This window comes from Kryptolebias marmoratus, linkage group LG12 (genome assembly GCF_001649575.2).
Source record: "Kryptolebias marmoratus isolate JLee-2015 linkage group LG12, ASM164957v2, whole genome shotgun sequence".
NCBI classification, from domain to species: domain Eukaryota; kingdom Metazoa; phylum Chordata; class Actinopteri; order Cyprinodontiformes; family Rivulidae; genus Kryptolebias; species Kryptolebias marmoratus.
Genome location: NC_051441.1, coordinates 21,688,902 through 21,705,693, shown reverse-complemented (window position 1 = coordinate 21,705,693; position 16,792 = coordinate 21,688,902). Strand labels below are relative to the sequence as shown.

The 16,792-nt window shown below is 40.6% G+C and overlaps 1 protein-coding gene across 3 annotated transcripts in view; it reads left to right on the top strand.

The window, feature by feature from the left end:
* The window catches only part of trpm4a (transient receptor potential cation channel, subfamily M, member 4a), an 80,419-nt gene that overhangs the window by 61,714 nt on the left and 1,913 nt on the right, over positions 1-16,792 (top strand). Inside the window, exons 16-28 of one of the 3 annotated variants that reach the window (XM_037978591.1) lie at positions 888-1,000; positions 1,198-1,311; positions 1,401-1,447; positions 4,093-4,331; positions 4,515-4,636; positions 4,979-5,111; positions 5,633-5,807; positions 6,599-6,764; positions 6,873-7,054; positions 7,241-7,373; positions 13,683-13,755; positions 15,472-15,565; positions 16,004-16,786. In XM_037978591.1, the coding sequence (XP_037834519.1) occupies positions 888-1,000; positions 1,198-1,311; positions 1,401-1,447; positions 4,093-4,331; positions 4,515-4,636; positions 4,979-5,111; positions 5,633-5,807; positions 6,599-6,764; positions 6,873-7,054; positions 7,241-7,373; positions 13,683-13,755; positions 15,472-15,565; positions 16,004-16,527 (2,115 nt within the window). In that variant the 3' untranslated portion in view covers positions 16,528-16,786. Of the gene's footprint in view, positions 1-887; positions 1,001-1,197; positions 1,312-1,400; positions 1,448-4,092; positions 4,332-4,514; positions 4,637-4,978; positions 5,112-5,632; positions 5,808-6,598; positions 6,765-6,872; positions 7,055-7,240; positions 7,374-13,682; positions 13,756-15,471; positions 15,566-16,003; positions 16,787-16,792 lie in introns of those variants that run through there. The other 2 variants (XM_017439702.3, XM_017439703.3) reach the window with 2 other exon arrangements.

The following is a 16,792-nucleotide window of genomic DNA, read 5'->3' as shown; positions in this document are numbered from 1 at the left end:
TCATTAGTCGTTATTAGTGTCATTAGGATGTAAATAGTTACAATGAGCGACATACTTATAAATAGCCTCGGAAGAAATCTTTTTACTAATATAATGTTTGGTTATATGTTCCAAGTCTGACAAAGTTTATGTTGTTTTAATACCGAATGCTCCTTATTAGTTCTGCCGCACAAGCGTTTGTATATTCCTGTTGCTCAGATGTTGGATTCTTCCATCTATGCCCGTGCGCATGTTATTTACCTGTGTTTACTTTTATTGTGGTCATTTATAAAGCTGTTAGTTGGTTTAACTAATTATCATTATTCATAATTAATACATTGGAACAAAAAGTCATAGCTGAAAAAGTGTTTCATTATTCAATTTTTATTGATGTTAGACGATGATTCGATGCATGTAAAATTAATAAGGTGACAAAACACTCCGGTGGCCCCCCCACCTAGAAAATGAATCCGGCGCCACTGTTTTAACATACAGCAGAAAAGGACGTACTATGTAAAGTAACAAAAGTCAACATCTGAAAAAAAAAATCTGAGGTGTATTTTTGTTTGTTTGTTTGTTTAACAAGGGCAAAGTCATGTTTATTAACATGGAGGGGCCTGCATTAAACGTGTATTGAGACCAGCTTATGGGCATGATGGTTCAAATGTGCATGGTTTCAAATTTCCTGATCCTGTATCACGTTCAGTAATTACATTTTCTGTACGATAGATGGTCTGTACTGGTAAAAAAAAAAAAAAAAAATACAAATAAGAAAAAAAAAGTTTTCCGTTTAGATAACTACAATAAAGTTAAATGAAAAATGTACTCTATAAACTAAATTCTGAAGTCTTTATTTAAGCAGATCATACAGTGAAACTAATTGTAATTTTTGTTGCTCTTTTCTATAGTCTCTGCTGTCTCAGATCTGGTGGGGTGACATGGACAGGAATACAGATGCCTGGAAGCTGGTTCTCTCCTTTTTCCTCCCCCCTCTCATCTACACATACCTTATCAAATTCAGGTCAGGGTTCTCTTTTTATTCTGCAATGATGTGAAGTCATTTTTTACATATCTGCTCATCAGTGTGTGTTTGAAACAGTGGTGAAGTGTGCTCGTCACAACTACAGAGTCTGCTTGGATAAATTCTGCTCCCTATATTCTTTGTTAATGGTTTGGTAAAACCAAATTCACAGCATGTAATGGGTGTTTCTGTTACAGGGAACCGGAAGAGGTGGTTAATCCTTTAGCAATCCACAACAGCAAAAGCAAAGACAATGACAGTGTCGAGGGAAATGATGCTACTGTCTTGTCACTCTCTGACATCATGCAAAAGTAAAAACAAGCATCACTACATATATCAGATCATCATGTTTGGTCTTTTTGTTCGTTAAGGAGAAGTTTGTAATTGTTTGTAATTGCAGTGAGGAAGATGCAGAAGAATTAAGATCTCTTAAGGAAAATGGAGTGGGTAGGTTTGGATCTGTGTTTTGTGTTGAGATGTGGTTGGTTGTAATGGTTCTATTCCATTTCACTTTTATAAAATGTTAAATTAACTGTACTTATATAGCACCTTTCTATGCAACCAGGCTACTCAAAGCATTTTACAACACAAGCTTTGTCTTTATTTACCCATACACACACACATTCATACAGTACTCTACTAAATATTTACTAAGCTAATCTGAATAAATCAAATCAATTTTATTTATAAAGCACATTTAAAAACAACTGTTGTTGACCAAAGTGCTGCACACATAAACATTTAATACAAACATTATACAAAAATACAATAACATTACAATTCTCTCATTGTATTAAAAGCCAATGAATATAAATGTGTTTTAAGAAGAGATTTAAAAACACCAAGTGTTGAAGCCTGTCTAATATGAAGGGGCTGCTGATTCCACAGTCTAGGAGCTACCACTGAAAACGCCCGATCACCTCTGTGGACCAGCCTGGATCTTAGGACAACTAAGCACAAATGGGCACTTGATCTAAGTGATCTAGAGGGCACATAAGGCTGCAGAAGATCAGACAAATATGCAGGTGCCTGCCCATTTAGGGACTTATAAGTCAACAATAAAACTTTAAAATCAATTCTAAAACNGAACGGGGAGCCAGTGAAGGGAAGCGAGCACTGGTGAGATATGTTCACGCTTTTTTGTTCGCGTTAAGAGACGAGCTGCAGCGTTCTGAACCAGCTGCAGTCGTGAGAGGCCGGCCTGGCTGACACCAACATACAAAGAGTTACAATAATCCAGTTGGGAGATAATAAAAGCATGAATCACCCGTTCAAAGTCATTTAAAGATAAAAATATTTTCACTTTAGATAAAAGTCTCAATTTAAAAAGGACTTTCTAACAACAGAACTAATCTGTTTCTCAAAATTAAGACCGGAATCAAAAATTACTCCAAGGTTTTTTACGTGAGACTTTACAAACTGCTCGAGGCCACCAAGATCAGCAAGGGATGTGCTACAATTTCCACTAGAACCAAAGAAGATAACTTCAGTTTTATTTTCATTGAAGTTGAGAAAATTTGAAGCCATCCAAGCTTTTACCTCAGTAAGGCAGTCTGACAGTGGTTGAGGTGAGAACTGATGATTGTGCTTCCACTGGAAATAAATCTGAGTATCATCTGCATAAGAATGAAAAGAAATATTAAATTTTCTAAAAATGGAACCTAAGGGGAGCATGTAAATGGAAAACAACAGAGGTCCAAGAATGGATCCCTGAGGAACTCCACGTGTGAGGGGAGCTGAGGGGGAAGTAAATTCTCCGATATTTACAGAGAAACTCCTATCTGACAGATAATACCTGAACCAGTCCAGTGCAGAGCCTTTGATACCACATAAATCAAGTCTGGAGAGCAAAATACTGTGGTCAACTGTATCAAAGGTGGCTGTCAGATCTAAAAGGAGGAGAATAACTGAATCGCCTGCATCTGTAGCTAATAAAAGATCATTAAATACCTTTAAAAGTGCAGTTTCAGAGCTGTGAAGAGTTTTAAAACCTGATTGAAATTTTTCAAGGATGCTGTGAGTGTTAAAAAAAGACTGCACAATCCTTTCTAAAACCTTTGATAAAAAAAGGAAGCTTTGAGATAGGCCTAAAATTTGAAAAAACAGAAGAATCAAGATGGTTGCACAACGGCGTGTTTAAAGCAGACTGGAACAACACCTGAGCTCAGACTGTTGTTAAAAATCTCTAAAATGTCACATTCAACAGATTTTAAAATGTTCTTTAAAAAGTGAGTTGCAAGGAAGTGCTCTTCATTTTATTAACTATTTTCTCTAGCTGATTATAACACACAAGTTCGAACTGTTGAAAGACAGCAGGACCTGCAATAAAGGTGAAAGGTTCGTGTGAAAGCTGAGGGATTAGTGATCTAAGATTACTTATGTAGAGTCTAATCAGTGCTTTAGATCACATCTATTCACCGATGGAGCACATGAGAGGTACATCTCTAGGGTGTGAGAGGTTCAGTGTTCAGTGTTTTGCCCAGGGACCATTTGACATGTGACTGCATACTCATGGAATTGAACCTCTGACTCTCATTGTAGGATGACTGTTCTAAGCACTGTTCCACAGCTGTCCCTGAAACTGAGACGTTTTAGCTCTGACAAGACATCAAAGTATTTAAGGCATTTTCTTTCAATACTATCAAACAGTTTGAAGAGTTTATTCAAGGATCTGTTATATCCATTGATTCATTCATTTATTTTCTATACCTGCTTGATCCTTCCAGAAATGCAGGAAGCTGGTGTCTGTTTCTAGCAGTCACTGGGTGAGAGGTGGACTACACCTGGACACATCACTTGTCCATCGCAGGGCCACACAGATAAAACATACCTACAAAAATTATCTGCAACAGAGGACATGGTTGCAGGAACACTGATATAAAGCCATAAAAACTCACATTGTAAAGAGGGTGTAGCATTAACCAAGCAACATAAACACAGATTTTTTATTTTTTTTAAATAATCTTTATCCTAGATTATGCTTGCCACTCAAAGAGGTACAGGCATAGTTTGAGATAAGGTTGAAATCACAGGAAAGAAATTGAAGAACATCTTTGACTCAGTCCTGTTTTTCACTCTCTTGCTTCTTTTAGAACCAGTCTCATTGCCAAAAGCTTCTCAGAGACCATTTATTGTGTCAAGATGGAGGCAGTTCTGGTATTCGCCTGTCACTTCATTCCTGGGAAATGTGCTGATGTACTTCCTCTTCCTTTGCCTGTTTGCCTATGTTCTGCTGGTGGACTTCAAGCCCCCACCCCCTGATGGCCCCTCCTCACTGGAGTTTTTGCTTTACTTTTGGGTTTTCACCTTAGTATGTGAAGAGATTCGTCAGGTTAGTGGTTTTAATACCTGAATACGCACACTGACTCATGTATCACTGTATTTAGGTAGCAGCTACCAAAGTGAAGAGGGACTATTTTCATTTTACGTGTTTATGGTAACATTGTTCGTAATTGTACAAGTTAGATTTGGACAAACAAATTTTCCTGCAAAACATTTCTCTTCTGTCTTTCAGTCACAGACCTTCTTTGCGGGCAGTTTATTTGTTGTACAAGGACTGAAAAACTACATCCAAGATGTTTGGAACAAGTGTGATCTCACAGCAATTGTTCTTTTCCTTTTGGCTCTGTGCTGCAGGTGATTGTTTTTCTTATACAAATGGTAGCACAGCAAGAATCACTGCAGCAAGTGGTTCCGATGTCTTTGCAGAAGGGCTCTAAAGCTTGTCAGAATTCACTTTTCTTTCTTCTTATAATTTCTGAACTATATACAGTATAAAAGATCATAATTACACTATCAGGCTTTTTTACCTTTGTGTGGCCAAACCCTAGTTAATCTCCTGGAAGTGTGAGTGGAGAATCTATTGACCCTGTCCTGAACTCTTTTGGACCAACAGTGTAATAATTGTGGCTAATGTCAAACTGGTGTATTGACTTGAAAGGAAAGTGTGACCGTTGATTGACTGTTTTTCTCTTCCAGAATGTTTCCCTGGTCTTATCAATTTGGGCGAGCTGTTATGGCCATTGATTATATGGTCTTCACGCTGCGTCTGATCCACATCTTTGCCATCCACAAACAGCTTGGACCCAAAATCATCATTGTTGGAAAAATGGTAAGAAAACACACCTAACAAAACAGCCTCTGAACAATTCAACTTAAAGATCAGATCCAATGCGGAACAGAAACATTGGCAACATAAAAGTGTTAATCAGCATAAAGTTCATGGGACTTACTCTTGCAGTTATGCCAGATTGTTTTACTTCCTTACTATTTGGAAAAATCAGTGAAATGTGAGCTTCAAAATTGAGGTAGTTGAATCTCAAAAGACTTTAGAGTTTTGTAGTTGACTGTAAAAAATGTCAACTATAAGACTTGAAAAAATGTTTGCATGCCAGGTACTTACTCTAATGTAGAATTTTGATTTTGAAAAAAAAAGGCAATATGTGTTCTTTCAAGGCCTAAAAGTGTTTACAGAATATCATAAGCTCAAATGAAAACAGTTGATCTGAATGTTTTTGATATTCAAGGATCTATTTTAAACACACAAGATGCTTATTTTAGAAACCCTCTGATTATTTCCTTACTGCAAGGCTCTGTAAGTCTTCATCACTTTTTTATTTTTCCTTTCCTCAGATGAAAGATGTCTTTTTCTTCCTTTTCTTCCTTGGGGTTTGGCTCATGGCCTATGGAGTTGCCAATCAGGCACTTCTTTTCTCATACGATTCCCGACCTAATTGGATATTCCGCCGAGTCCTCTACAGACCATTTCTGCACATTTTTGGACAAATACCTATTGATGAAATGGATTGTGAGTACTTTTTTATCTAAGAAAAGAAAAAAAAACTTTATCTTTTCAAAACTGTATTTTTTTTAAAGAAATAACATTTACTAACTTCTAATGGCCAAGTTATCAATCATCAGAAGCACTGCCCACCAATATGCTGCATCCTTTGTGTATTTTTAAGCTAAATTACCTGTAAAAAAGAAAACTAGAAGGTTCAATGGCTCTTTGAAGAGCTTTGCCCTACAAGTTACGAGGTGTGACCTCTATAGGTCAGACTTGATTGTACAGTAAACCCCACAGGTCCTGGATTAGGCTGAGATTTGGAGAACATGTTTGAGAATAAGCAACCTATAGCAACATACATACTGAACTAATATTAATGTTATACTGTACAGAACTCAGTACTAATTTTTCACTTCTTAAGATAATTTGTTTCTTGCTTTTGTTCTACTGTACGTGATTTTGAAGCACTTAATAGTCCTAAGAATAGAAGGTCTCATCTTCTATAGAAAGCTGTCAGCCAGGTTTCAAGAAAGTGAATCGGAAAGACTTTCTGGTAGAAAAGTCAAAAGATGTTGATCTCAAGGTCACCACAGGAGATAATTATGTCTTTTAAAAACAAACAAACAAAAAACAATATTGTGGACTCCCTTTGTTTATCTGTCTGATAGGCCATTCATGCAGGTTTGTGGAACAGTTTTACAATATAGTGTTGCACACAGATCATGTTACATGTAATGCAGAATATTATGCAACAATAAAGTTACTCCTTAAAATCAGGTTACTAATGTGTTCTTCTGAAATTCTTTCTCTAGCCGATAAATTAAAAGAAATGCACTGCACAAACAATGCTACAGAAATTGATGCAGGAGCAGAACCCTGTTTGAACATCTATGCCAACTGGCTGGTCGTCCTTTTCCTGGTCATCTACCTGCTGTTTACCAACATAGTACTGGTCAACCTACTCATTGCCATGTTCAGGTACTCTCCAAATTTGACTGATTTGTTTTCATCCTGATGTTGCGCTCCTTCCATTTAGCTCTGACAGGAGAAAGTTTACTACATGTTGTTATTTTTTTCTGTCTGTAGCTACACCTTCTCCAAAGTACAGGGGCACAGTGACACCTACTGGAAGTTTCAGCGCTACAACCTGATTGTGGAGTACCACTCCAGGCCCTGTCTGGCACCACCCTTCATCATTTTCTCCCACCTCCACATTTTCATCAAGAGACACATCCGCCGTATTCCTTCTGTCAAGAGTCGGCACTTTGGTGAGGCATTAGCCAGTAGGAGATATGCGTAAAAGGAGGAGCAGAAAGAGGAGAAGATTTTAAACATTGAATAAATTTTTGCAGCGATTCTCATTCTTAGTGGTTATCCATGTAAATATGGGTCCAAATTTGCTGTTTACATCTTTCCTCATTTTGGTCCATTTCTGCTTACCCTTTTGTCCTCAGTTCTGGAGCTGCGAGGCAGGAAGGCTAGCCAGATTGAGGCATGGGAGGCTATCCAGAAAGAAAACCTCCTTTCAGCTCAGAATAAACGGCAGAGGGAAAGTGACACGGCCCGACTTCAACGTACATCTGTTAAGTAGGTTGCTGCAGCTAGTATTGAAAGATTTATAAAAGTCTTCTGAAGGTTAGAATTGATCATTCATTTTAGGACATTTAAGTTTGATTGGATACATTGTGGAATACTGCTAACAGATTTGCTTAAAATTATATTATGTATTTATTTTGGTAAGGTCACGGGAAAAGAAAGTCCATCGTATGTCAATTTTGATTATGTCAAGGTTTTATATATCAAGACATAATAAAAACGATCTGAGGTAGCTCACTAATACATAAAAAACTTCATAAACTAGATAAAAGTCTTCAAGCTGGCTTGAGGACACGTTGTTATTCACTCTATGGGACTTTGTCTAGTTAAAACAGTCAAAGGAATGTGGACACATTTTATACACATCCTAATTGCAATAAAATGTGTTAGTCATTTACAAAAAATAAATACATTTTCTGATAAAAACTAATGTTTTGTCATGATCTTGGCTATTTTTTTTGCCCACATGCAGAACACACTCAGGAGTCAAGGTAAGTAGTAATATATTTTATTGTGCTGATAATTGGTATGGGTATAGTTTGAAGGGCTGACGGGAGCTTTCTTAAAGGTACGAGATGGCACGCCTTAGAAAAATGGTCTATTATGGTGAGTATAGTGGTCAAACCTTGGGAGGAGGGAAGTCCGGTGACAAAATCCACAGCAACGTGCGACCATGGCCTCTTGGGTATCTCCAGTGGTTGTAGTAGTCCGACAGGGGGTTGTGACGAGGTCTTATTTCGTGCACACACCAGACAGGCCAACACGTACTCCTTGATGTCTCTATGAACGGAGGGCCACCAAAAGCTCCGTGAGATGAGAGCAATGGTTCTGCTGATTCCCGGATGACCTGAAAACTTAGAGGCATGAAACCAGTTAATCAGACGGGACCGAACTGACGTAGGAACAAGTCTTGTTGGGAGGACCCGTCCCCGGATCCGGCTCCTTAGTTTGAGCCTGTACCACCAGTTCCTCAATCTTCCAAGAGAGGGAGCCAATAACACATCCGGGGGGCAGAATGGTGGTGGGCTCACAATTACTGTCATCCACAGAATACTGTCTAGACAGGGCATCCGGCTTGACGTTCTTAGAGCCTGGTCTGAAAGAGATGTTCAGGTTAAAACGAGAGAAAAACAATGACCAGCGTGCCTGGTGTGAATTTAAACGCTTGCCGGTGGAAATGTATGCCAGATTCTTATGATCTGTCCATATTAACACTGGTACCTCAGTTCCCTCCAGCCAGTGCCTCCACTCCTCGAGTGCCAACTTAATCGCCAGCAGCTCCCGATCTCCCACGTCATGATTTCTCTCAGGGGGAGTAAGCTTGCATGAAAAGAAGGCACAAGGATGTAATTTATTATCCACCGTCGAGCGTTGCGAGAGCACAGCTCCCACCCCTGAATCTGACGCGTCCACCTCTAAAATGAACTGGTTGGTGCTGTCTGGTTGAACAAGGATGGGGGCTTCAGAAAAGCGTCTCTTTAACTCGTCAAATGCTGACGCCGCTTCGGGATTCCAGACGAAGGTCCTCTTCGTAGAAGTTAAGGCGGTTAACAGGGAAGCCACCTGACTGTAGTTCCTAATAAAGCGTCTATAAAAATTGGCGAACCCCAGGAAGCGCTGCAGCTGCTTCCGATTCTCAGGAACAGGCCATTCCTGGACTGCCTTGATCTTGGCCGGATCCGACCGAACCTGCCCACCCTCGAAAACATATCTGAGGAAAGAAACTGATGAAGTGTGAAATTCACACTTCTCTGCTTTGACGTATAACCGGTTCTCCAAAAGCCTTTGAAGAACCATGAAGACATGGTGCTGGTGTTCTGAAACATTCTTAGAGTATATAAGGATGCCGTCGAGGTAGACAAAAACAAAAACATTCAAAAAGTCACGTAGTACATCGTTCACTAAAGCCTGAAAAATAGCTGGAGCATTACAAAGTCCGAACGGCATTACTAAATACTCGAAATGACCCATAGAAGTCTTAAAAGCTGTCTTCCACTCGTCTCCATGACGTACTCTCACCAGGTGGTAAGCATTACGCAGGTCTAGCTTGGAAAACACTGTGGAACCCTGGACGGAGTCAAAAGCAGAGGCGATGAGTGGCAAGGGGTACTTGTTCTTTACCGTAATGAGGTTCAGTCCCCGATAATCAATACAAGGCCGCAGGCCGCCATCCTTTTTCCCCACAAAGAAGAAGCCCACTCCCAGAGGTGACGTGGAGTGGCGAATTATGCCTGCTGAGAGAGAGTCATTAATATAATCCTCCATGGCTTGTCTCTCGGTACGGGAAATGTTAAACAATTTGCTTGTGGGAAGGGGAGCTCCGGGCAGGAGATCTATTGCACAATCATAAGGACGGTGCGGAGGTAGAGACAACGCCTTACTCTTGCTAAAAACTGCCTTGAGGTCATGGTACATTACAGGTACATTCGATAAATCCGTGCATTCTGTCTCCAGGGGAATCCTAGCAGGCTGTGAGACTGGCACCGCTGACTGTAAACACTGTGACAAGCACTTGTTAGACCAGGAAATTATGCCTGGTTCGGTCCAGTTGACATGGGGGTTGTGTTGGATAAGCCAATTGGTACCCAGAACAATCTCTGAGTGTTTCACCGGAAAAACATAAAATGACATAATCTCTCTGTGATTTCCTGAGACGATTAACTCCAACGGTTGGGTCTCCTTAGTAATACTGGGCAGCTCACGGCCATCAAGCGCAGTAACATGTAAAGGGGACTGGAGGGGAATGGTGTTGATCTGATTTTTAGTGACAAAATCCTGGTTGATCAGGTTCTGCTCACAGCCTGAATCCAATAAGGCCGTCGCATTAGACTGATGGCTGTTCCCATTTAAAATAACAGGTATGTTAAATCGTAGGGGACTATTAGAATGGTTCTGGTCCTGCGGGAACCCCTTTACTTCCGGAGGACCTTGCCGTTTAACAAATGCTCACATCTCGCCACTAAATGTTCTGTGGAACCGCAGTAAAAACATTGATGGCGGCTTCTGCGTCTCTCCCGTTCCTCCGGGTCTAACTTAGTTCTGCCCACCTGCATAGGCTCCTGTTCAGGGGCTGATGACATCACAGAAGGCATGACGGTTCTAGAAGCCAACGGACCAGACTGACCCCTGGAGGTAGGTCTCTCCATCCTTGCTCTCCTTCTCTCTCTAACACGGTTATCAATTCTTGAGGCTAACATAATGAGCCCCTCCAAAGTCTTAGGTTCATCTAGTGGGGCCATGTCATCCTTTAATGACTCATCTAAGGATTGATAAAAAGCTGATCTTAATGCCTTATCATCCCATCCTGCAGAGGCAGCCAAAGTACGGAACTCCACCACAAACTCATTTAACGGACGATTACGTTGTCGTAGGGTCCATAATCGACGTGAATCCCCTGATTGATCGTGACTAGGAGAGAAGGTCTGTTTGAACTCCAGCAAAAACTCATCAAAAGTGCAACCATAATTAGAAATGTCTGTAAACCGGGCCTCAGCCCACCTTAATGCCTTTCCTGTAAGCAGACTTAGCATAAAGGATATCTTGGCTGCGTCATTAGGGAACGAGTGAGGGGATCTATTAAAAACCAGGGAGCATTGCAGTAGGAACCCACCACAGTTACCCACGTCTCCGTCAAACTTATCCAGGTTGGGAATAGTGACGTCCCGTGAGTGGTAGGCTGGCTGCGGGCGGGGCTGTGGTGGTGCGCTCTCCGTAGGAGTGGTGGAAAACTTAGACAAAGTCTGTTGAAGCAAATGGGTTAGTTGCTCAATCTGTAATGTGGTATCCTGTTGTTGTTCTGCTAAAGAACGAAGTAGAGACTCATGCGACTGTAACTGCTGGTGCTGGTCGGAAATGGCTCTCCTGAGTGTGTCCGCTGGGTCAATTGATTGGTCAGAGTGTTCTGTCATGATCTTGGCTATTTGTTTTGCCCACATGCAGAACACACTATGGAGTCAAGGTAAGTAGTAATATATTTTATTGTGCTGATAATTGGAACTGGACAACCGGAACCTCCAGACTGGATCGTCACTGTGACAGGAGACAAGGATTAGCAATGTCCAAGTTAATTGCTGGAACTGGTAGCAAGGAGCGGCTTACTTGGTCTTGGTGGCTTCACGTTCTGGAGGAATTGTGTAGGTCCGGGTTCGGAATGGAGAACGAGGTGAGTTCAATAACTCCAAAGCTGGAGAGGGTGAGCAGGGTTCGGTTTAGGCTGGTCGAAAGGAGCGGCACCATGGAGGTGAATCCAGACTGGCTGCACAACACTCGTACCCAGAGTAATAGGTACTTGTGAACACGTGAACCTGAAAGGTAGATCAAAAAACACTTTAGATAGCTCAATAGCAAAAACGGTCGAGAGGAAACACACGTACCACACTGTTAACACTCTGACACGGAGTGCTGGCTGCGGCGTCCTCTTAAGCCTCCGCTGATGACTCCTCAATAGGACACACCTGCCGCTCCTGACGACTCCTCAATAGGAAGCACCTGCTACTGGCACCACCAGAACAGGTGCCACCCACTGGACACTGCTAGAAACTAGCAGGCAACCAACCCACCAACCAAAACCCCAGAATCCTGACACGTTTAAATTTCAAATGGTATCATTCTCTCATCAATGCAGTCAGTAAAATTGCCACACAAAACATTAAAACAAGGGTGTAATGGTTGTAGGAGTGCCTCTGAAAACCAAGTTACAGTAATATTAAGGATGTCCTGATCAATATTTTTTTTGTCTCCAATACCGAGCAGTCATTTAAAAATAAGAACTGGCTGATACTGGGTTTTAAGCAAATACTTGCATTATTTTGCTTTTTTAATGCACAACCTTGCAGGTATAAACTATAAGTACATTAAAGTAAATAATAAAATCAATGCCATCTTGTGCTTGACACCTCAGTAGCTCTACATTGCAGCAAAGAAAACTTGTGTTCACTTTGTTCTTTGAGTTGTTATCATTATTGTTATTATATTATTATTATTATTATAATGCCAGGTGATAGGAAAGTTTCTCATACATCTCAGGAAGCCTTCTGTCAGTTACGATGTGTTGGGAGTACATGATGTACTGTGGCTCTAACAGCTCCAGAAGGCAATAAAAGCCTGTTTTTTTATTACATAGATGAGTTGGTCATCCAGTGCAATTAATTCAGTCACCCATTCTGTAATCCTTTTTGCCTTTTGAAATATAAACATTATTAACAGAACCTCTTTAAAAAGTCTCCAGCTTATGCAGTGCAAATGTGCACAAAGGACAAGAATTTCTTTTTTCTCAAGCAAGCTTCTAAATTAAATAAAAAGCATAAAATTTAATATGCAATTACAAAATAAAACATGTCCCTACATGACATTTAAAACACTTAGAGAGAATAAATTGTCGTTTTAGTTCAGACTGTCCCAGAGTGCTCAACTTATTCAGCAAGAAAACATGTTGATCAAACCACAAAACAGCTGGTAAAAACACTCTTAAAGGACTTCCTGCTCTGGATTTTGATTGCAGGTCATTCATGTAGCTACAATGCTACAATTCTTGCTCACAGAGGGAAGGTGTAAATATATATATATATATATATATATATATATATATATATATATATATACTTCTATTAAAAAAAAGAGGTTCTGATGCTGGTCAGTGGATATCACCAGAGGGCTGGACTACGCAGTGAGTTTAACAGCTTAACACAAATTTAAGCATTCCTCTGTCATCTTATTGTCACTCAGACATTGATCAAATGTTGGTGTTTTCATTTTCAAATTTAACCACAATACAATGTTTATTCAGGGATATAATTTAATTTTATAATTTAATCTAATAAATATATCTAATGGATTCTGAGTTTATATAAAATCATTTCATTTGACCAGAACTCCTTTTTTAATTAAGTCACATAATTCTCAGAAAACGTGAAAAAAATTCTGGAAAACTTGAATCCACACATATTGTGGCACAAGGCACTATATATAAATTGGAAGATGTAAGATACCTCAACAATCTAAAATTGGAGATGCATAATATGCTATAAAAATGATGTGATGACAGGATCTATTTGTAAGTATTTAGACCTGATCAACCTTTATGCTGTACATGTATGACCTCATACTACTGAGGTCTTTATATTAGATATTAAAGCAAAGTGTTTTTCTAAACAAAACCATAAACTCATTTTTTTATATGCATAAACCTAACCAGACAGGAAGAGGAAAGAAAAATGATTACAAAGTGTAAAATAATCTTATTTTGTGATTTGTCCTGCTTGGTAATCGGAGCTGAAACTATATTTGTATGTGTTTCTTCAGGGTGGACAGTGTTCTGAAGCAGATGACAGAAATCAGAGACCATGAGCGAAGGTTGCTGCTGCTAGAGACACAGGTCAGTAATAACTTTAGAGGAGATGTATAATTTGTTTTACACAAATATTTGCAGAGTTTCTGAGATCTTAATGAATTGTGATCAAAATGACACAAAAATAAGGGGACACAGCTACCTTTTCACCTATGAATTTACAGCTGTGTTCAGAGCAAAAAGAGTAATAAAGTGGAATGAGCTACGGAGTTCCTCTGTTTTTTTTTTTCTTAGTAATGTCTTTTAAAGTTTTGCACTACCATACAAATGCCAATTGAGACACAAAAGACTTTCAAAAACCATTGAGGCAAGTCATAGTTTCGCAGATTTAGTTTGCATGTACCCCTACTTTTACGCACAAAAATAAACTGTTTGCCACAGGTTTATACTTACCCTCCTCAGTCTGCTTCATATCCACCTTGGCAGCTACCCCAACGTTGATGATTTACTTGTACTACTAGAGTACACTTTTAAAAAATTAAGATGAGTAAGATGAGCAGATTTGTATATTATTAATATTATTGGGTGTTTTCTGAATTTAAAATACAGTTTATTATCACATCATCATCTCATCACTTTTTTCTTTCTACAGTGGGTGGTAATTAATTCTTTGATGCAAGCTGCATAATTTTTACACCAAAGTAAAGCTGTGCAAACTGCTTCATAGACATGTCTAATAAACTGTTTGTAAAACTCCTCTCATGATATTATCAATTTTTGTGTTTGCACATAAACTTTGTGTTTTTTTTTTAACAAAAATGAGTTGTGTTTTTGGGGGTCAGCGGGGCAGTGGTTAGAGCTGTCACCTACCAGCAAGAAAGTCGCAGGATCCCTTCCTCACTCGGACCTTTCTGGGTGTAGTTTGCATGTTTTGCCCATGTTAACTGGTAACTCTGAATTGTGTGTACAAGAGCATGAATGATTGTCTCCTTTGTCTCTATTGCCTCTTTTACATGGGCCCTAATTCAGAAGTCCGGCTCTACTCGGCTCGGCTCGATAAAGAATGCATCACGTTCACACCGGCCTGTTTGGTCGGTAGCAGAGGAACGCCTCCTCGTGTTGAGGGGGCGAGGCCGCGGCGCGCAGGGGTGGGGGGTGGTGGGTGTGCTACCGAAACTTAGCGCAAGTTGTGTAAACAAGGAAAGCGCTATGGACAACGTTGGCCCTGTGTTGTTGCTGTTTTTTAAACTTATGGGGATTCTCCTGAGACTTCAGGAAGAGAGGCGCAGTGGAAGAAATGCTCTGGATGCTGCGATTGTTCCACGGAGTAGGACAGCTGTTATCCGCCGGAGATTTCAGGCTTTACAGGCCTTCAGCTGGGGGACAGACGGCATAAACGTTGCAGGGTGAGCTAACGCTGTTGTTTATATTCCTACCGTCGCTCTCTATGCTTGTATCTGGTCACACCCACGACCAATGAGTGAACAGGTGCTAAGCTTGCGCCGCCCATGAAGCAGAGCTGGCCCGGCTGGCCCGACTCCGAAGCAGGGACCAAAGAAGCAGGGACTGACTGCAAAAAAATGCAGATGTAAACGCTCACAAAGCGAGCCAAGTAGAGTGGACCTTTTACATGGACCGTTAGGGTCCATGTAAAAGGGGCATATGTGTCCCTGTGATGGTCTTGTTGTCCTGACCAGGGTATCCCCCACCTCACAGTAATTACTGGAGTTGGGTTTTTTGTGCTGCAGTCAGTGGAGCCTATTCAGCAGTCATCCATCCTTCTGTCTGTTCATTTCCCCCCAGCTGGAGTTCTGCTGCAGCGCCCTCTCCTGGATGACTGAAGCTCTGTCTCAGAGTGATGTGGTTAAAGCCAGGAGGCCCGCTCCACTCCTCAAAGGTAGATGTCTTGGTCCTCTAACACAGTGGTCCCCAATCTTTTTAGCTCCACGGTCCAGTTCATTATCAGACAGTATTTTCACGGACCAGCCTTTAAAGGTATGACGGATAAATACAACAAAATAAAATGATACGACCAGCATGAAAACAGGGGTATTTTTTCAAAACATAATAAATGTAAATCCAATGTGTACTCACAGCTTTGTTAGTTTTTTGTTAGTATTGCGTTATCAACATGAATAACATAATTTTTTTTGTGGGGAGGGGGTATGTATGTATGTGTGTCTTTCTGTTACAAAATGTCTCATAAACTACTTGTCAGATTTTAAAGAAAATTGCAGGACTAATCATTAGATGTGAAACTACAACCAATTAACTTTTAGAGTCAGGCAAATACATAATTTTACACATTTTTTTTTTTTTTCTGCTTGGCCTTCAGAGGAGTCGGACGCTTCTGCTCTTTCTCCCGAACCCGTCCCTCCCTTCCTGCTTTGCAAGCATTTTTTTCAAGCCTTTCTTCTACCTATCATCCGAATAACAAAAGGAACTATGGATTTGGTCAACTGGTCTCTGAACGGAATCGACACTATTTTTTCCACGTTGAGATTGGAGCGAGGGGAACGCAGCTGTCCCAGTGGAATGGTGGCTGCCGGACGGGTTGCTGGTTCCTGGGGCTGGAACCTCATCTGTTTGGCTCCTCTTTCCATTGAAGATGTTGAAGATCTATACATATTTGGTTTTATGATAACTGGATTCCTGCTGTTTGGCTGTGGAGGTATCCTGGCTTATCGGAAATTGAAAGCGATCCTGACAGCAGTTCGGGCCTGTGAGAAGCTGTCAGGAACCATGGATGGCATCTCCCGTACTGGGAACACACAGACTCAGATGTTGGGGGAGATAAGTCGCAAACTGGACGTGATTCTGACGAGAATTGCTGTTCAGCAGCGTGCCCGTGAGGAGTAGATTACACCCTGGTGAAGTTCCAGACTGAGGGAGAGGCGAGGAGGACATGAAATTCGGATCATTCGGCTTTTTTTCTTCGTCCCCACAGAGACACAGTTAAGGACTCAAAAGCAACAGTTACCCCAGGTTGCTTGCTTCCAAAATAATTATGTTTATCTTTCGGATTCCCAGCTGTTTGACCGTGGTTATCGGCAGTAATCAAAACTTCCCGGGATGATACGTCATTAAAAGGCCTGACTCACCCACTCCCTCCCCGTATCATCCG